The following is a 20,433-nucleotide window of genomic DNA, read 5'->3' as shown; positions in this document are numbered from 1 at the left end:
CAGCTGCATTAAGTCCAGCAGTGCATCTCCTCCTCATGGACTGAACCAGATTTGCCAGTTCTTGCTGTGAGATGTTACCGCACTCTTGCACCAAGGCACCTGCAAGTTCCCGGACATTTGGCCTTAGCCCTCCGATCCAACAGGTCCCAGACGTGCTCAATGAGATTGAGATCCGGGCTCTTCGCTGACAATGGCAGAACCCTGACATTCCTGTCTTGCAGGAAATCACGCACAGAACGAGCAGTATGGCTGGTGGAATTGTCATGCTGGAGGGATGAGCCTGCAGGAAGGGTACCACGTGAGGGAGGAGGATGTCTTCCCTGTAACGCACAGCATTGAGATTGCTTGCAATGACAACAAGCTCAGTCCGATGATGCTGTGACACACCGCCCCAGACCATGATGGACCCTCCACCTCCAAATCGATCCCGCTCCAGAGTACAGGCCTCGGTGTAAAGCTCATTCCTTCGACGATAAACGCGAATCCGACCATCACCCCTGGTGAGACAAAACCGTGACTCATCAGTGAAGAGCACTTTTTGCCAGTCCTGTCTGGTCCAGCGACGGTGGGTTTGTGCCCATAGGCGATGTTGTTGCCGGTGATGTCTGGTGAGGACCTGCCTTACAATTGGCCTACAAGCCCTCAGTCCAGCTTCTCTCAGCCTATTGCGAACAGTCTGAGGACTGATGGAGGGATTGTGTGTTCCTGGTGTAACTCGGGGCAGTTGTTGTTGCCATCCTGTACCTGTCCTGTGCAGGTGTTGTTACACGTGGTCTGCCACTGCGAGGACGATCAGCTGTCCGTCCTGTCTCCTTGTAGTGCTGTCTTAGGCGTCTCACAGTATGGACATTGCAATTTATTGCCCTGGCCACATCTGCAGTCCTCATGCCTCCTTGCAGCATGCCTAAGGCACGTTCACGCAGATGAGCAGGGACCCTGGGCATCTTTATTTGGTGTTTTTCCAGAGTCAGTAGAAAGGCCTCTTTAGTGTCCTACGTTTTCATAACTGTGACCTTAATTGCCTACCGTCTGTAAGCTGTTAGTGTCTTAACAACCGTTCCACAGGTGCATGTTCATTAATTGTTTATGGTTCATTGATCAAGCATGGGGGAAAAGTGTTTAAACCATTTACAATGAAGATCTGTGAAGTTATTTGGATTTTTACTAATTATCTTTGAAAGACAGGGTCCCGAAAAAGGGACGTTTCTTTTTTTGCCAAGTTTACAAACCCCCGAGGTACCTTACTGCTATTATAAACTGGTTACCAAGGTAATTAGAGCAGTAAAAAGGAATGTTTTGTCATACCTGTGGTATACGGTCTGATATACCACAGCTGTCAGCTAATCAGCGTTCAGGTCTTGAACCACCCAGTTTGTAATACAAAATAATTTAAAAAACATTAAAATGCATTTTGTGGGTTGAATGCTGTAACACAGAATAAAACAATAAAAGTCCAGTGATGGTAGTGACTGCCAATTTCTGCTTATCACTTATTAACAATAATTTATTCACATTACTTTATTCCAATATTTTAGTTGTGTATATTACATTTGTTTTATTTGATGACTATTTCATTCCAAGTCATCTCATCTCTATAGAGCTGCTGCCTATGCGGTCTGATAATCACTATTTTGTAGTTCTTCAAAGTAAATAAGGCATACTTTTATGACTGCTGAATACAATATATCAATCACTTAGATGTCATTTCAGGTAGATACGCTACATTACCAAAAGTATGTGGACACCTGCTAGTCAAACATCTCATAACAGAATCATGGGCATTAATATGGAGTTGGTCTTCCCTTTGCTGCTTTATCAGCCTCCACTCTTCTGGGAAGGCATTCCACTAGATGTTGGAATATTGCTTCGAGGACTTGCTTCCAATTCAGCCACAAGAGCATTAGTGAGGTCGGGCGATTAGGTCTGGCTCGCAGTCGGGTTCCAATTCATCCCAAAGGTGTTCGATGGGGTTGAGGTCAAGACTCTTGTGTAGGCCAGTCAAGTTCTTCCACACCGATCGCACAAACCATTTCTGTATGGACCTCGCTTTGTTCACGGGGGCATTGTCATGCTGAAACAGGAAAGGGCCTTCCCCAAACGGCTGCCAAAGTTGGAAGCACCTAATCATCTAGAATGTCATTGTATGCTGTAGCTTTAAGATCTCTTCACTGGAACTGATAGCCCGAACAAAACTTTAGTTGGCACTATGCATTTGGGCAGGTGGCGTTCTCCTGGCATTTGCCAAACCCAAATTCATCCTTCGATCTGCCAGATGGTGAAGCATGATTAATTTGATTTATTAGGATCCCCATTAGCCGACAATCACTCCAGAGAACACTTTTCCACTGCTCCAGAGCCCAATGGCAGCGAGCTTTACACCACTCCAGCAGACGCTTGTCATGGTGATTTTAGGCTTGTATGTGGCTGCTCAGCCATGGAAACCCATTTCATAAAGCTCCCGAACGTTTTTGGAACTCAGTAGTGAGTGTTGCAACCAAGGACAGATGATCTTTACGCGCTTCAGCACTTGGCGGTCCCGTTCTGTAAGCTTGTGTGGCCTACCACTTCACTGCTGAGCCATTGTCGCTCCTAGACTTCCCACTTCACAACAGCACTTAGTTGACCGGGGCAGCTCTAGCAGGGCAGAAATTTGATTTACTGAATTGTTGCGTCATATGACAGTGCCACATTGAAAGTCACTGAGCTCTTCAGTAAGGCCAGTCTACTGCCAATGTTTTCCTATGGAGATCACATGGCTGTGTGCTCGATTTTATACCTGTCCGGAACGGGTGTGGCTGAAATAGCCGAATCCACTCATTTCAAGGGGCTTCCACACACACATTCAAAAGTTTGGGGTCACTTAGAAATGCCCTTGTTTTTGAAAGAAAAGCAAATTGTTTGTCCATTAAAATAACAAATTGATCAGAAATATTGTGTAGATATCGTTAATGTCGTGACTATTGTAGCTAGAAACAGCTGATTTTTTTATGGATTATCTACATAGGCGTACAGAGGCCCATTATCACCAACCCTCACTCCTGTGTTCCAATGGCACGTTGTGTTAGCTAATCCAATTGATCATTTTAAAAGGCTAATTAGTCATTAGAAAACCCTTTTGCAATTATGTTAGCACAGCTGAAAACTGTTCTGATTAAAGAAGCAATAAAACTGGCATTCTTTAGACTAGTTGAGTATCTGGAACATCAACATTTGTGGGTTCCTCTGTGCAGTGTCGGTGTTCTTTGGCCCATCTTAATATTTCATTTTTATTGGCCAGTCTGAGATAGATTTTCCTTTGCAACTCTGCCTAGAAGGCCAGCATCCCAGAGCTTTAATTTAAAGGTTGAGACAGTCTGCGTCTCTCATATAGACCAGCAAACCATTCCGTAAGAAAGGGTCTCTATAGGAAAAAGCCATGCCTCCAGTTGTTTGCTTAGAAATTGAAGGAACAATGAGGCCTGCATCCATAACCGTAGAGTACGTGTATGTACAGCAGGACCAAATTTTAGCAAGTCAATGAAATGCTTTGTAAGTTAACAGTAAAACCTTGAAATCAGCCTTAGCCATAACAGAAAGCCAGCGTAGATGCTAGTACTGGAGTAATATGACCACATTTGAGGTTCCAGTCAAGATTAGCAGGTGTATTTTGCACTGGCTTTAGTTTTAGTGCCTTATTTGGGTTTTTGAGTATTACAATCCATTATGATTTACACAAGTGTCCAAGGGAGCAGGGCCTAGGTGACATGACTGAATCCTGTTAGACTGGTAATCTCCACAACCGTGAACAATTACCCAGAGCATAATGAGTGACCCTGAAATCAGTCAGTGATTGAAGGCAAGAAGGAAAAGAGAAAAAGAAAGTGTTGCCAGTGTATTTAGCAGTCGCAGGAATCTTTTCCCAGCTATGTCTGAATCAGCCCTTGATCTACGCTGCCACCTGCTGGTCCACTAGATTACTTGGTGGATCCTTGATTTACCTACACTTCTGTTATGGGCAGCATAAGAAGTCATGATTAAAATTGAACATTCATGAGAGCTGTATGTAAGCTGTGCATGACAAGCAAAGTAGCAAGCAAAGTATTTATTCCACAAACTAGATATATACAAAAATACACATGTATAACATTTGAGAGTTAACATTTAATGTGAAATGACAACTAAAATGTATAAAAACAATCCTTGATTTTCTCCATGTCCAGTTATGATGCGCAGCCACAGCACAGCACTTGATCATACTGTCCACTGTAGCTGAGGAGGATAAAGAGAAAACAATGAGTAACAGGCTAAATAAAGTGCAAGAGACATTAGATGCTCTGTACTGCTTGCTTAAATCATAAAATACTGCATACCATCATAGGTACCCTCATGGAAAGTTGTGCCTGTTGTCAGTGCACATGTACCAGTTATGCAGGTCCAGTCTAGGGCTGGGTGACACGATCGAAAAATCATTTTTTCCCTTAACTTAGGCAATTCACTATAGACTTACTAAATAAGCTCTTGTACATTTAAAGCTCAAATACAAGGCATTTCAGTCAGCAATAATCTAATGAATTCAAGGCATGTGAAATTAAGCTAAATAAGCCTCACTAATCAATTTATTTTATCAAATTAGTTTAACCTGCTTTTTTGCAATAATCACTGATGTGGCTTTCAAGTCTATGAAAATGCCCAGTTACAAATTTAAAACCAAAACCATGCATAATGCACATTCACTAATAATGACTAATTTATTGTAGCAGGCATTATAGAAAATTAACACGTCGCAATCTCAAGTACACGTAGCCAGCTAATCTTTATATTTCAAGTTTAACCAACTTGGATCCATTTGCTAGCTAACGATGCAGAACAGTTGAATTGTTAAGAACACACATCTCCAACTGAACAGCATGCTAGACTGTCCACTTTGTTCAGATGTAAAAATCATGAGGCCTACCTTATTTCTCAGAATGAGAACGTGTTGCCAAATCCTTACATTAGTGTTATGCTTATTGCACATTTATAAACAGACTATACAGTATAACAGTCAGACTAAAATGCTGCTAGCGGTACCGCAATGTGACAACCTGAGAATTACATTTCCAGAATCAATGTTCATTGATACTCCTGTTTTAGTAATGTGTGCTCTGCGCACAATTTGAGTAGTTGAGACAAACATGTATCGTTAGAAAGGTACATTTTTCTATTACACTAAAATAATCTGTTTCGGTGTCCATGACCGATTGTCCATGACCGACATGACCTCACACAAATAGCAAATTGAAACCGCTTGTCAGAGGGGAAGAGGTAACCTCTCAATTTTGTTAGTGTGAGTTGCAGGGGGAGGGGCTTGGTGTGTAAACAAAGGAAAAGGCGAAGCGAGAGGTTTCACTCTCGCCAAAATAAGGCCAATGCGTTTCTATGGGCTTATTTTGGACCTAAGCTTGTCACATGCCTTTGGGACAACGACTTTCATTGTTAGGGCGGAGACATGATCATCTCGTCATTATATACAGAACTCTGGTGTTAATAGGAAGGTGCACAGCACAGGAGTGAAGGAGGCGAGACCAAAAATACACGAGAACAAGCCGATCTAAAATGCATAAACATGAATTCAAAGAAACCTTGATTCTTGCGATACAGGCATTTGGGATATTGAGCAAAACCTAATTCAATTGGGGGGCAGTGCAGGTTCCGTTATATGACCATGCAGTCTATTGTTCTGCCCCTTTAGTACATCCTGACAAAGTGAGCTTCCTGTTGATTTTATTAGATTTGGCGTTGCCCACACGGTACCCTGTGTGACCGTTGAGAATAAACTAAGTCGAGAACTCCATATACCATAGAAATTATTTAATTTACGACTTCGTGAGGTCATTACACTACGATAGCGAAATCGCAGTAGATGCAGTGCTTGCCGTTTTTACTCAACTCGGAGGAGATGCTCCCTCTGACAAAAAAAAAAAAGAGTCTAATTCAGTGGATGAAAGAGAAGGGTGAGGAGTGTCACTTACTCGATGACGGTGCAGACAGAGCAGCAGGATCTGGAGCAGCTGGCGCACTGCTGGATGCAGGAGGGGCAGGCTGGGCGGTCACACTGGGAGCACGGCCTCCTGGTGCCCTGGGCCTTCTGACACACACAGCACCCCACTGGAGCCAACGCTGAACCTGAGAGACAACCATACACACAGACCATTCTGGAAATGTGTCAAAATATCCCAATTGTGGGCAAGTGTCAGTCTCATGTACTAACGTACAGGTGTCAAACTCATCACAGAGAGCCAAGTATCTGTGGGTTCACACTCCCCTGTAAGGTCACAGATGAGAGTCCGAAAATCACATCAACTGGTTGCATATAGGCCCGGGACAATACCAGTATCGCGGCAAGGAAACAAAACACGAAGTTGATTTAACTTCTTTAGGAAAAACAGCCCTAATGTTGAAACAAACATATCATCCAGAGTTGCATTAACTTATTTTACAACCCATGGTACACAATATTTACATACAGAAAGTTTTTAAAGGACCCGTCTAAAAAAAATAGTGCGATACTGGTATTGTCCCGGCCATAGTTGTTTAAGTCTTAATTGGACAAATTATTATTCATTTTTATACACAACCAGCAGTTTGACACCCCTGTACTAAACAGTAATCATTTCCTGAAATGAAGTTGGAATCGCCATTCCAAGTGTGATAGTAGTGGTTTCCCTTCAGCCCATTCTCAGATGTGGGTGAAACGTTGCAGTTTACATGAGAAGCTCATTACCTTGAACAGGTGTAGTTCTCTGTAGTCTGCCATCCTGCCCAATCAGTGTCTGTCCCCTCAGGAGTGTCTGGCTCACATCAGGTTTCATACCTGACCCCGATGGCTGTATTACTGAGCACTTCTCTGCATCTATATTCCAGATTTTCCCCATGACAGCTTTGGTACCATTGAAGAGCAGGTCCTTTGTCTTTTCTGGAATAGGTGCCGAGAGATTATTAACACATACTAGCAGTTTATTATTTTAATTTCACCTTTATTTAACCAGGTAGGCCAGTTGGGAACAAGTTCTCATTTACAACTGCAACCTGGCCAAGATCAAATAAAGCAGTGCGACAAAAACAACAGAGTTACACATGGGATAAATGTACAGTCAATAACACAATAGAAAAATCTATGTACAGTGTGTGCAAATGCAGTAAGATTAGGGAGGTAAGGCAATAAATAGGCCATAGAGGCAAAATAATGACAATTTAGCATCAACACGAGTGAAATGTGCAAGTAGAGATACTGGGGTGCAAAAGAGCAAGAGGATAAGTAACAATATGGGGATGAGGTAGTTGGGTGTGCTATTTACAGATGAGCTGTGTACAGGTAAAGTGATCGGTAAGGTGCTCTGACAGCTGATGCTTAAAGTTAGAGGGAGATATAAGTCTCCAGCTTCAGCGATTATTGCAATTCGTTTCAGTCATTGGTAGCAGAGAACTGGAAGGAAAGGCAGCCAAAGGAGGTGTTGGCTTTGGGGATTACCAGTAAAATATTCCTGCTGGAGAGCGTGCTATGGGTGGGTGCTGCTATGGTGACCAGTGAGCTGAGATAAGGCGGGGCTTTACCTAGAAAAGACTTGTAGATGACCTGGAGGCAAATATGTAGGAAGGGCCAGCCAACGAGAGCATATAGGTCGCTGTGGTGCGTAGTATATGGGGCTTTGGTGACAAACGGATGGCACTGTGATAGCAAATAGGATGTAGTCTGAGTAGAGTATTTGGGACTATTTTGTACATGACATCGCCAAAGGATATTCAGTTTTACGAGGGTATGTTTGGCAGCATGAGTGAAGGATGCTTTGTTGCGAAATACGTAGCCAATTCTAGATTTAACATGTTCTATTTTGAGTCTGGAAGGAGAGTTTACAGTCTAACCAGACACCTAGAATATATGGACAACTACAAATACCTAAGTCAGAACCGTCCAGAGTAGTGATGCTAGTCAGGAGTGAGGGTGCGGGCAGCAATCGGTTGAAGAGAAAGCATTTAGTTTTACTAGCATTTAAAAGCAGTTGGAGGCCATGGAAGGAGGGTTGTATGGCATTGAAGCTTGTTTGGAGGTTTAACTTCTCTAGGATAGGGTGCAGCATTTTCACGTTTGGATGAAAAGCATACCCAAATTCAACTGCCAGCTACTCATCCCCAGAAGATAAGATATGCATATTATTAGTAGATTTGGATAGAAAACACTCTGAAGTTTCTAAAACTGTTTGAATCATGTCTGTGAGTATAACAGAACTTATTTAACAGGCGAAACCCCGAGGACAAACAATTCAGATCTTTATTTGTTTATTTTTTAGGTCACTCTTTTCAATGGGTTTTCATTGGGAATACAGATTTCTAATTGACCTTCTTGCCGTTCCTACCACTTCCACTGGATGTCAACAGTCTTTAGAAATTGGTTGAGGTTTTTTCCTTTGTGTAATGAAGAAGTACGGCCATCTTGAACGAGGGTCACTGGAAGTGTACTGTTAGTTAGAGGCGCATGACCAGAAAGCTAGCTACAGTTTGTTTTAATCCTGTATTGAACACAGATCATCCAGTCTTCAATTTTAACGATTATTTACGTAAAAAAATACCTAAAATTGTATTACAAAAGAAATTTGGAATGTTTTGGCAAAGTTTACAGGTAACTTTTGAGATATTTTGTAGTCACGTTTCACAAGTTGGAACCGGTGTTTTTCTGGATCAAACGCGCCAAATAAATGGACATTTTGGATATATATCGACGGAATTAATCGAATAATATGACCATTTGTGATGTTTATGGGACATATTGGAGCGCCAACAACAGAAGCTTGTCAAAGGTAAGGCATGAATTATATTTTTATTTCTGCGTTTTGTGTCGCGCCTACAGGGTTGAAATTTGCTTCTCGCTCTTTGTTTACTATGGTGCTAACTCAGATAATAGCATCGTTTGCTTTCACCGAAAAGCCCATTTGAATTCTGACATGCTGGCTGGATTCACAACCAGTGTAGCTTTAATTTGGTATCTTTCATGTGTGATTTAATGAACGTTTGATTTTTATAGTAATTTATTTGAATTTGGCGCTCTGCATTTTCTCTGGCTTTTGGCCAAGTGAGACAGTAGCGTCCCGCCTAAACTCAGATTTTTGGATATAAATATGAACTTTACCGAACAAAACATACATGCATTGTGTAACATGAAGTCCTATGAGTGTCATCTGATGATCAAAGGTTAGTGATTAATTTTATCTCTATTCCAGCTTTTTGTTACTCGTCTCTTTGGCTGAAAAAATGGATCTGTTTTTCTGTGGCTATGTACTGACCCAACATAATCACAAGGTGTGCTTTCGCCGTAAATCCTTTTTGAAATCAGACATGTTGGCTGGATTCCAACAAGTGCAGCTTTAATTTGGTGTCTTTCATGTGTGATTTAATGAACGTTTGATTTTTATAGTAATTTATTTGAATTTGGCGCTCTGCATTTTTACTGGCTTTTGGCCAAGTGGGACGTTAGCGTCCCACATATCCCAGAGAAGTTAAGGACAGACTTCTCCCCATCTTAGTTACTGTTGTATCAACATGTTTTGACCATGACAATCCAGGATTACTGCAAGCAGTTTAGTCTCCTCAATTTGCTAAATTTACACATTTATTCAAAGACGTAGTTGAGGTTTAGGGTTTAGTAAATTATTTGTCCCAAATACAATGCTTTTAGTTTTAGAAATATTTAGGACCAACTTATTCCTTGCCGCCCACTCTGAAACTGCAACTCTTTGTTGAGTGTTGCAGTCATTTCAGTCGCTGTAGTAGCTGACATGTATAGTGTTGAGTCATCCGCATACATAGACACACTGGCTTCACTCAAAGCCTGTGGAATGTCATTAGTAGAGATTGAAACAATGGGCCTAGACAGCTTCCCTGGGGAATTCCTGATTATACCTGGACTATCAGGGAGGCTTCCATCCGTTGGTTATTACTGCATTGTCGGAACTAGAAGCACAAGCATTTCGCTACACTCGCATTAACATCTGCTAACCATGTGTATGTGACAAATAAAATTTGATTTGATTAGATTAAAGAACCTTCTGTTCTGTTAGACAGTTAACTCTATCTACAATATAGCAGGGGATATAAAGTAGAGGCAGACAGATTATTCGGCATGGCCGATTTCAAGTTGTCATAACAATCGGTAATCTGCATTTTTGGACGCCTATTATGGCCGAATACATTGCAATCCACGAGGAGACTGCGTGGCAGGCTGACCACCTGTTACGCAAGTGCAGCAAGGAACCAAGGTAAGTTGCTAGCTAGCATTAAACTTACCTTATAAAAAAACAATCAATCTTAACATAATCACTAGTTAACTACACATGGTTAATGATATTACTAGTTTAACTAGCTTGTCCTGCGTTGCATATAATCAATGCGGTGCCTGTTAATTTATCATTGAATCACAGCCTACTTCAACTTCGCCAAACGGGTGATGATTTAACAAAAGCGAATTCGCAAAGAACGCACAATCATTGCACCAATGTACCTACCCATGAACATCAATGCCTTTCTTAAAATCAATACACAAGTATATATATTTTTTAAACCTGCATATTTAGTTTAAAAATTCATGTCAGCAGGCTATATTAACTAGGGAAATTGTGCCACTCCTCTTGCGTTCAGCGCAAGCAGAGTCAGGGTATATGCAGCAGTTTGGGCCGTCTGGCTCATTGAACTGTGTGAAGACCATTTCTTCCTAACAAAGAAGGTAGTTAATTTGACAGAATTTTACATAATTATGACATAACATTGAAGGTTGTGCAATGTAACAGCAATATTTAGACTTAAGGTTACCACCCGTTTGATAAAATACGGAATGATTCCGTATTTCACTGAAAGAATAAACATTTTGTTTTCGAAATAATAGGTCATTAATATGGTCAAATCCAGAAACGAAGGCTCGTATTTCTGTGTTTATTATATTATAATTAAGTCTATGATTTGATAGAGCAGTCTGACTGAGCGGTGGTAGGCAGCAGCAGGCTCATAAGCATTAATTCAAACAGCACTTTCCTGCGTTTGCCAGTAGCTCTTCGTAATGCTTGAAGCACAGCGCTGTTTATGACTTCAAGCCCATCAACTCCCGAGATTAGCCTGGCAATACAGTAGTGCCTACAAGAACATCCAATAGTCAAAGGTCTATGAAATACAAATGGTATAGAGAAATAGTCCTATAATAACTACAACCTAAAACTTCTTAACTGGGAATATTGAAGACTCATGTTAAAAAACCACCAGCTTTCATATGTTCTCATGTTCTGAGCAAGGAACTTAAGTTAGATTTTTTTTTTACATAGTACATGTTGCACTTTTACTTTATCCTCCAACACCGTTTCTGCATTATTTAAACATGTTCCATTATTTATTTGAGACTACATTTATTTTATTTATGTATTATATTAAGTTAAAAAAGTGTTCATTCAGTATTGTTGTAATTGTCATTATTACAGATATATAAAAAAAAAAAGATTAAATCGGTACCATTTTTAAAAAGCAACTTTTATAAGACCCAACGGGGGTCATTGCCTGCTTGAATTATGCAGAAACGGGCAGCGTTTAGGTCATGTAATTGATTCTGTTGGAAAGGGGAGAAATTGTGCTTTACAATGGTATTGACATTACAGTTGATCTGGAAGCATTACGTTTTTGGGGCGCTAAAATAAGGGCAATTGTACGGTCCAAGGCGATGTACGAGTTTACGTGAGTTTACGTTAACTAGGTAGTGGCTTCCTAGAAATAGCCACCAAAGGCATAAACTGCATTAAATGCCTGTCATGGGTGGATTAGCTATATAGCTAACGTTACTATCAAGTAGCTAATCACTTGACATGAATATTTGGCATAGTTAGCTAGTTAACAGTATGATGTAATCTAGCTAATACAGTTTTATCTGGTACAAGCTAGCTAAACAACAGCAAACAGCGTAGGGCCAGCTAGCTAGCATTACTAAGTTAGCGAATAGCTGAATAATTGGTTAGCTAGCCAGCAAACATTACCGTAGACCTCTTGTCTGTACGTGTTCCCAAATACGTCGTGATGATTCAACTCCTTTTGTCCAACGTGGATTTTATACTGTGATGAGAATGACTCCGCGAAAGGACACGCTCTTTTAGTCATTTCTGCAAAGAACACGAGTCCAAAATTGCTTGATTCAACACAGGGAGAAACAAAATACCGTTCTTATAGCCAGCTACCTCAGCGGAAAATACACTAGCGCGCTAACTAACCAATCCGATCTTGGACCTCTTATCACATGACACTGAGCGTTTTCTCACTCAAACCCTGCTCAAACTAGTGTCTAAACCTAAAACTATCATCCTTGCAGAACTGGGTACTAGTTATGATATAGACAATAGTGCTCCCTACTGGCACATTTAAGCCATGTCCCTGTCTCAAACCACAATCGCAAGTTAATGAATGTTAGTGATGCATTCTGTTACAATGTTTAAGAAAACTCAAGTTTTAATATCACTACTAGCTACATACTATCATTCCTCAATGCATAAAATGAAAAAATACCAAGTTATGTAGCTATCATATACGTTTTATTTTAAAGCTTCCAGTGAGGCAGCATCTCATTTACTCATGCTTTGTTAGGTCTTGCTTATGAAATTGTAGCTAGCAAAGACAAATCAAATTCCATATTAGCCTACTACAAAATAACTTGCATTTACAAGGATGACAATTATTTATCACAATGTTTCACTCCTAAACATGTGCAAACAAACAGCTGGTTGATACAAAATATGTGTAGTCTGCTTGTGTGATAAATGAGTAAAGAAAACTGAAACAGTAGATGTAAGGCAGGTAAGGTTACACAGGAGGAAAAGTTATTGGATGTGTTTTTATCTTTCATGTTTGTTGTGTGGCACAAGGTAAGATTTACTCCTGGGTCAGTAATAGGACTTTCTGGCCGACATCATCACAAGGCAACTTACTGATGAGAAGCACTGCATAGATAGATGTAAAGTTACCAACATTACCAGTCAACATTGTTTCAAAGCTACACAAATCTGTTGGCATAAGTTTTTTTTACCCAATATTAGACAGTTTGGGGGTTGCAAACATATGTCACATCATGCCACATCTTTGTGCGTCCATCTTGGGGAGAGAGGAGGTAAACTCTCTAGAACATCTGGATCATGCACTCTCTGGACTTTCCTACACCGACCCACTTAACTGTAGAGAGAAATGACAAAGGACATTTCAAAAAACATGAACACATCCCCAAAACATTTGCACTAGACTAGTATCATCCTTGCAGAACTGGGTACTAGTTATGATATAGACAATAGTGCTCCCTACTGGCACATTTAAGCCATGTCCCTGGTACTGGTACTGGTACCAATTTGTAAGTCGCTCTGGATAAGAGCGTCTGCTAAATGACTTAAATGTAATGTAAATGTACTCAGTTGGCTCTTCAGTTTCCTATATAGGGGTCAGTAATAGTATGCTGGACTATGGTATGGTTAAAACTGGGTCATGTTCAGTAGACATGCAACTGAAGAAAATGTTTTGAAATGTTTTGAAATGAAGGAGGTACTACTACTACGACCTATAGGCCTACTTGTCCAATAAGAAGGATTTATTTTGTTATCAGTTTGGGTCAGCAGGAACACCCTGTATCCTATATGTAACTTACTGGGTACTCCAATGTGGTTCTCCACAAAGCGGATGTAGTTCTGAGCCTTCTGGAGGAGATTATTCCACTTCCTGGCTGCAGACGTGTCACTCTTCCAGCCGGGGAAGGTCTCATACTCTACCTCCACTTTGTGCAACAGCTCCATGTCAGCTATGTGAGTGAAGGATGAAGATCATTATAAATCAGAGGAGAAATTAAATGTTTTTGTTTAGATAATACTTCATGAATTCTATAAATGTCTATTTTACAGGGTAGGCCTAGTTTGGTACAGTACTTTTGAATCGAATTATTTAGAGAGCATACCTGGGAAATGGGGAATTCTTTTGCCATTGATTTTGTAGGCCACTCCTACTTTGATCTCATCCAGCACATCAAGGATGTCAAGTTTTGTCAAAGCAATGCTTTAAGGAAGCAATGTTATTTGTTTAACACATTTCAGGAAAGAGATGAAAACTACTACATGAGTTACATTCAGAGTAGCAGTCACAGACAGATACAGCACATTGAACAAGGCAGATAAAGAAATAACAAATAAAATAACTTGCCTTTCGTGAACTAACACTCGCCCCTGACTTTTTTCTCCCCTACTTGCACTGACTTTGCTGATAGTTACTTTATTTAGGAAAAATATACTTACTATGACTGAGATATGTGATTGTACCACCTAGCTATCTTAAGATGAATGCACTAACTGTAAGTCTTACTGGATAAGAGTGTCTGCTAAATGACTAACATGTAGAATGTGAATGTAGTAAAGAGTAGGGTCAGATATTCAAAAAGAGTTAAGATTTGGCAGCCTGCCTTTCAGTCATATCCACTCACGCAGTGAAGCCATTGATCATGTGAGCGTATCTCAGGATGACCAGGTCCAGCCAGCCACAGCGACGTTTCCTGCCTGTGGTCACGCCCACCTCATGACCCCTTGTCTGCAGCAGCTCACCTGTCGCCTGCACAAAACACACTCCGTTATTTAGAATAGATCATTTGATTGATCAATAGTCAAATACTTCAGTGTTGTCCACTTATGGACACCAATCTTAATAGTTTTTATTACAAAAAAGTATTACAAATAAACACTTGTGCGGTGGGGGAGATCTTTGTGGGTTATACTCAGCCTTGTCTTAGGGCAGTTAGTTAGTTGTCTGTTGATATAATGTTGGTGGTGTGGAGGCTGTGCTTTGGCAAAGTGGGTGGGGTAACATCCTGCCTGGTTGGCCCTGTCCAGAGGTAACTTTGGACGGAGCCACATTATCAGTCCCCAGTATCTATTCTGTAATAGTCTATGTGTAACAGTATAACTTTAAACCGTCCCCTCGCCCCGACACGGGCGCGAACCAGGGACCCTCTGCACACATCAACAACTGACACCCACGAAGCGTCGTTACCCATCGCTCCACAAAAGCCGCGGCCCTTGCAGAGCAAGGGGAAACCCTACTTAAGTCTCAGAGCAAGTGACGTAACTGATTGAAATGCTAGTAGCGCGTACCCGCTAACTAGCTAGCCATTTCACATCCGTTACACTCACCCCCCTTTCAACCTCCTCCTTTTCCGCAGCAACCAGTGATCCGGGTCAACAGCATCAATGTAACAGTATAACTTTAAACCGTCCCCTCGCCCCGACATGGGCGCGAACCAGGGACCCTCTGCACACGTCAACAACAGTCGCCCACGAAGCGTCGTTACCCATCGCTCCACAAAAGCCGCGGCCCTTGCAGAGCAAGGGGAAACCCTACTTAAGTCTCAGAGCAAGTGACGTAACTGATTGAAATGCTAGTAGCGCGTACCCGCTAACTAGCTAGCCATTTCACATCCGTTACATATGTGCAGGGGGCTAGCGTCAGTCTGTCCCATCTGTTTTAATTATCCTGTCTGATATGGTGCTCTGTGTGATCTTAGGTATGCTCCCTCTATTTCTCTCTTTCTCTCTCTCCTCTCTCTTTCTCTCTCTCCTCTCTGTCTCCCCTCCCAGAGGACCTGAGGCCTAGGACAATGCCTCAGAACTATCTGGCCTGACAACTCCTGGCTGTCCCCGTCCTCAGTCCACCTGGTCGTGCTGCTGATCCAGTTCATGCGGTTCTGCCTACGGCTATGAAACCCTGACCTGTTCACCGAACCTCTGAGTGCTCGGCTATGAAAAGCCAACTGACATTTACTCCTGACCTGTTGCACCCTCTATAACCACTGTGATTATTATTTGACTCTGCTGGTCATCTATGAACATTTGAACATCTTGAAGAACGATCTGGCCTTAATGACCATGTACTCTTACAAAAGGTTTCTTCACAGTTTTTCCTAGCCACTGTGCTTCTACATCTGCATTGCTTGCTCTTTGGGGTTTTAGACTGAGTATCTGTATAAGGGCTTTATAAAATAAATGTGATTGATTTAATAAAAAGCTTAGTAAAGCAATACATTTACAGTTGGAGTGAGGGATCAAGCTGAAACATGTTGACCAGAAACCCCATGGACAGTTCTCATGTTAGGTTACATAACCCCAGGCCAGACAGTATATCTATCTTGAACCCTGACTCTGGCCTAAATTTAGGCCTTGAACATGTGATCAGCATGAGAGCTAAAGAGTGTTGTAATAGGCCTCTCACACAATCTGACAGCTGGCCACAGAGGTAGCGCCTTTTGATACCAGGCTTCCTACATGTGTGAGAGTCATATGATCTTAAACACTAGGTTTACTATACATATCCAACTCAACTTGTACCTCAAAAGAAAACAACATGTCCAAACAAACTGTATATATCAAACTACTAACCCTTCCTGTATGTAAATGCACTACAACCTCTGCTAAGAGGTCTTCACCTTCATGGCACAGGTGATAGTGCACTCTCTCACTCAAGGTCACCGGTTCAAGTCTTGCTATGGCTGTTCATCTTTAATCGTTACAATAGAATCTCCTTATTGAGAGAGTCAAGAATGTCCATATAGATGAATGAGCTCTTACATTGAGTTGTTCCGTGGGGAAGGCACCAATTCCCACCCTGGTGGTGTAGGCCTTTGATACACCATACACTTCACCAATATTCAGGGGAGGGATGCCAAGACCAGTGCATGCCCCACCAACGGTGCAGTTTGATGAGGTAACAAAAGGATATGTGCCTAAAGGGAAGAGAGAAAGTGGGAAATAAATGTACATACAGATGAGTTGTCCATTTAACCATCACACTTTCTTGTCCATCTTATCATTGGCACGATCCTCAATGTAAGATTGTTTGTTTGTGAATAAAGGCCCACGTTGGAGCTTAGGAGTGTGCGGGCTCTATTTATTTCTATAACGGTCCGCAATGGGACCATGACATTTCTTACCAAAGTCAATGTCGAGGAGGGCAGCGTTGGCCCCTTCCACCAGAATTTTCTTTGGGGGTCCATGAAGAGCCTCGTACATGTAGTAGACTCCGTCCCGAACCATCGGCCGCAACCTCTCTCCATACTCCTGCACAGTACAAGACAACAAGAAGTCTCATAGATCTAATATATCTGTAGCCCATGACTATTCATTCAGAGGGCATTTACCACATACCTTCAGTTTTTTCAGCTGACTTTCAGTATCAACTGTCAGGGATGAGTACATGGACTGGTACTGTTCGACAAGGTTCTTGAATCTGAAAGAAACGCCCAAATAATCTCAATCTCTATTACCTTTCACTTTAGTGGGTCAATTTAGTTCAAGAGTAAAGTCTTGAGACAGCTACAACCATATACTGTTGGACTCTCAAAACATTTATTGTATGTCAGGTTTAGATGTTTATATTGTGTCCTGTCTGTCAGTAAGCATACTTGGTAGAGAACTCCTTGAAGTCTCCCAGCAGGTCACAGACACGCAGTCCTATGCGAGATGCCTTGCTGGCATAGGTGGGTCCAATGCCTTTCTTGGTTGTTCCAATTCTGTCATGAGAAAAACACACCTGTTTTAGTTGAGGGGATTACAAAGTAGCATTTGCAATTTTCCATCAGCTGTGAAAGTGATTGACTGAAGTCCTGGGATTTCTATTGACAGTTGGCCATTGTACTCTCTACCTTTATGTAAGCAACCATTGCCTTCCCTACCCTTACATCTTTCCCTCTGTTGCTTGTCTCTGGGTCTCCTGAATTCCATCCACAACCTGATGGAAATCAAACACTGTTGAAAGATAAAAGCAAAATAAATGTAATCCTTTCTCTAAGCACAATACACAAATATACACTGAGTATACCAAACATTAGGAACACCAAATATTGAGTTGCAAAATACAGAAATCATCCCTGTATGATTAATTTTGTATTTTTCAAAATTCAGTATCATATGATGCAAAATGCATCATACGGGGATGATTTCTGTATTTTTTCAGTTATATATCTTGAAAACTTGATTGGTGACAAGCAAAACATTTTGGGACTACGTCAACAATGGACTAATGAAACAAATACCCAAAGATGTACTTTTCCTTTAAATCTTTTGTCTTGCCCAGTCACCCTCTAAATGGCACACAAACATGATCCATGTCGCAATTGTCTCAAGGCTTAAAAATCCTTCTTTAACCTGTCTCCTCCCCTTCATCTACATTGATTGAAGTGGATTTAACAAGTGACATCAATAAGGGATCATAGCTTTCACCTGGATTCACCTGGTCAGTCTATCTCATGGAAAGAGCAGGTGTTCTTAATGTTTTGTATACTTAGTACATTATGCAGATAAAAATATCACATATTCTGTATACATCTTCGCTTCATTTGTGAAACCAGAAAAATACACACATACCAAGGTGAGCTCTGTCAGAGACTATTAGTCTCTTCTCCCAGCCTTTGAGACCTGGTCAGAGAATGGAGAAAAAGATACTATAATGGTTTCCAAGTCACTTGACAACTACAGCATTGACTGTTATTCTAAAAATATTTAATTTACCTTTCTTCTCATTGTTCTCTGCCTCCTCAAACAAACCTGGTAGGTGTATGACTACGCCATTACCTACAAGGGAACATATGCTAGATAAGAACACACTGACCATTGCCTACTGGAATTAGTGGACATGGGGATAAAGAGTAGAGAAACACTCACCAATGACACATATACTTTTGGGGTTGATAATTCCACTGGGGAGAAGGTGGAAGTCATACTCTTTGCCTTCCACTACCACTGTGTGGCCTGCATTGTTACCGCCCTAGAAGATCAAAACAAGATTGTGTTTAGCAAACCTCCAACTGTCACCAAAGTCAAGCAGCTTCATTTCACCAAAGGACAGTTATTGATTTGATTTATGGCTGTTTTGCGTAAAGGGTGAGCAGAACATGGACATAAAACTGCCAGGACATCCACTGGCCATGCATCCAGAGCAAATGTAGAATCTTATTTTAGTCAGTGTGTAATAGAGTCTAAGCCCCCTCCTTGTCACCAAGCTACCCCCTACCAACTATTTTAACAGACTTGGCTGCTAGACCCTACACTCCGTCACCCCGGCTAAGACCTGGCCTTCTAAATGTCAAGTCACACTGGGAATGTGACCCTGCACCAGCCCAGTGGGTGGGGCTGGCTGAAGAAGTACACAGAGTGCTCAGTGCTGTGACCTACTGTCAATGGAGAGTACAACACAAAAATTGTGTAATGGACTTTACACTGTTAGTCTCCCAATAAATGATTTATGAGCAAGTTTTGTTTTTCTTTGCTGGTCAAAGAGAAACTTTGATCTTAAGAAACTTTGCCTAAGTGTCATTATTGGCATCATCTTCATTAAGGTGGTCAAGTAGAATAGTTTATGACACCCTCTTTATGATATCAATAACCCTTTGTAATTCTATGAGTATTGATCTAATTGTGCTCTAACGCTTCCTTCCCCCAGCAGTACTGTGTGAATTTAGCTTTTTGCCATATGTTGGTACTTCGGTCTATTTGAGCATTTTACTGTATAGGTCTTCAGATAGATACAATTTAGTGATGTGTGATGTATGGATCCCCAGTTGAGAGAATATGCTTGTAATGATCATGTCGTAAGAAGAGACAAATAACCAGTCAATAGCATTACAATTTGAAAAGTTTAATTTAAACTCCAGTCAAGTCAATAAATACAAATTCAGTTGAAATTAACGAGTAATAGTCCACCAAGGATTTTTTTTTTTTTTTAAACAATTCAATCTAAACTAATTTCCTGCAATGATAAAATAGAAAACAAAACGGAACTTTATTGATCCTAAATTCCCTTATAACCTCGAGGATATCACAAAAAATTGCTATTTCAACCATTTTCCAATGCCTGACGCACACCTGTCACACTGTAGGCTACAGTGACAGTCACTGATTCCGATGTGTTGGAACACAATTTGCTAAAGACGCACCATGAATTTTACAGCAACCATGCTTATAATACAATGACATGATGATATAACTTTTGTCAGTTCAAGTATGTGAACGTTGCATTAATATCGTATCATATACACACGATATTACCTGACATCTGCAAACAAGGTCAGACTCAGTCGCCAATAAATCGACGACTTTTCCTTTGCCTTCATCTCCCCATTGCGCACCGAGCACTACTGTCACTTTGTTCCCTGTGTCGTTCCGTGGCCGCTTCAACCCTTGGGTTGGGTTGGAGGGTGGATTTGTATAACTCTTGTGGTCTTTTGCTGACCAGCTAAACGACATGATGTTGCTTATGCTGTCCGTCCGAAACAGACTAGAATGTTTCCAAGAGTAGCATTGCCATATCAATGTCTCCGTGATGTCAGGACGCACGGACCGCAGTAGGCATTATTATTAGTCCAAACAGTTGTTTCTATTGGAC

General features: G+C 41.2%; 2 protein-coding genes across 2 annotated transcripts; both read right to left on the bottom strand.

Moving 5' to 3' along the window:
- Window positions 1-4,066: 4,066 nt before the first annotated feature.
- On the bottom strand, window positions 4,067-12,317 carry LOC139553646 (apoptosis regulatory protein Siva-like). The gene is made up of 4 exons (XM_071366202.1): window positions 12,021-12,317; window positions 6,743-6,934; window positions 5,991-6,144; window positions 4,067-4,248 (listed from the first exon to the last, which is right to left on the bottom strand). The coding sequence occupies exons 1-4, from the start codon at window positions 12,139-12,141 to the stop codon at window positions 4,200-4,202; spliced, it is 516 nt and encodes a 171-aa protein (XP_071222303.1). The 5' UTR covers window positions 12,142-12,317; the 3' UTR covers window positions 4,067-4,199.
- A 230-nt stretch (window positions 12,318-12,547) lies between these two features.
- LOC139553643 (adenylosuccinate synthetase isozyme 1 C) lies at window positions 12,548-20,378 on the bottom strand. The gene is made up of 13 exons (XM_071366191.1): window positions 20,097-20,378; window positions 18,714-18,816; window positions 18,561-18,623; window positions 18,417-18,467; window positions 17,732-17,798; window positions 17,456-17,563; window positions 17,199-17,280; window positions 16,985-17,111; window positions 16,623-16,777; window positions 14,489-14,613; window positions 13,970-14,067; window positions 13,667-13,816; window positions 12,548-13,203 (listed from the first exon to the last, which is right to left on the bottom strand). Exons 1-13 carry the CDS (start codon window positions 20,292-20,294, stop codon window positions 13,151-13,153), a joined length of 1,380 nt encoding a protein of 459 aa, XP_071222292.1. The 5' UTR covers window positions 20,295-20,378; the 3' UTR covers window positions 12,548-13,150.
- Between the last annotated feature and the right edge of the window lie 55 nt (window positions 20,379-20,433).

The sequence above is a fragment of the Salvelinus alpinus genome, chromosome 25 (assembly GCF_045679555.1).
Source record: "Salvelinus alpinus chromosome 25, SLU_Salpinus.1, whole genome shotgun sequence".
Taxonomy (NCBI): Eukaryota; Metazoa; Chordata; class Actinopteri; order Salmoniformes; family Salmonidae; genus Salvelinus; species Salvelinus alpinus.
The sequence above is the reverse complement of the archived record's forward strand: the minus strand, read 5'-3'. Positions and strand labels throughout refer to the sequence as shown.

Bases quoted from the DNA above. Each gene is read 5' to 3' on its own strand.
- LOC139553646 (XM_071366202.1), bottom strand. From the start codon at position 12,141: ATGACTAAAAGAGCGTGTCCTTTCGCGGAGTCATTCTCATCACAGTAT. The intron at 6,935-12,020 runs GTAATGTTTGCT...CACCTATTCCAG, and splicing joins GTACAGACAAGAGGTCTACG to AAAAGACAAAGGACCTGCTC. The intron at 6,145-6,742 runs GTAATGAGCTTC...GTTGTCTCTCAG, and splicing joins GAGAACTACACCTGTTCAAG to GTTCAGCGTTGGCTCCAGTG.
- LOC139553643 (XM_071366191.1), bottom strand. From the start codon at position 20,294: ATGTCGTTTAGCTGGTCAGCAAAAGACCACAAGAGTTATACAAATCCA. The intron at 17,564-17,731 runs GTAAGGGTAGGG...TTCTCATGACAG, and splicing joins CAAGCAACAGAGGGAAAGAT to AATTGGAACAACCAAGAAAG. The intron at 13,204-13,666 runs GTAAGTTACATA...TTCTCTCTACAG, and splicing joins GAACCACATTGGAGTACCCA to TTAAGTGGGTCGGTGTAGGA.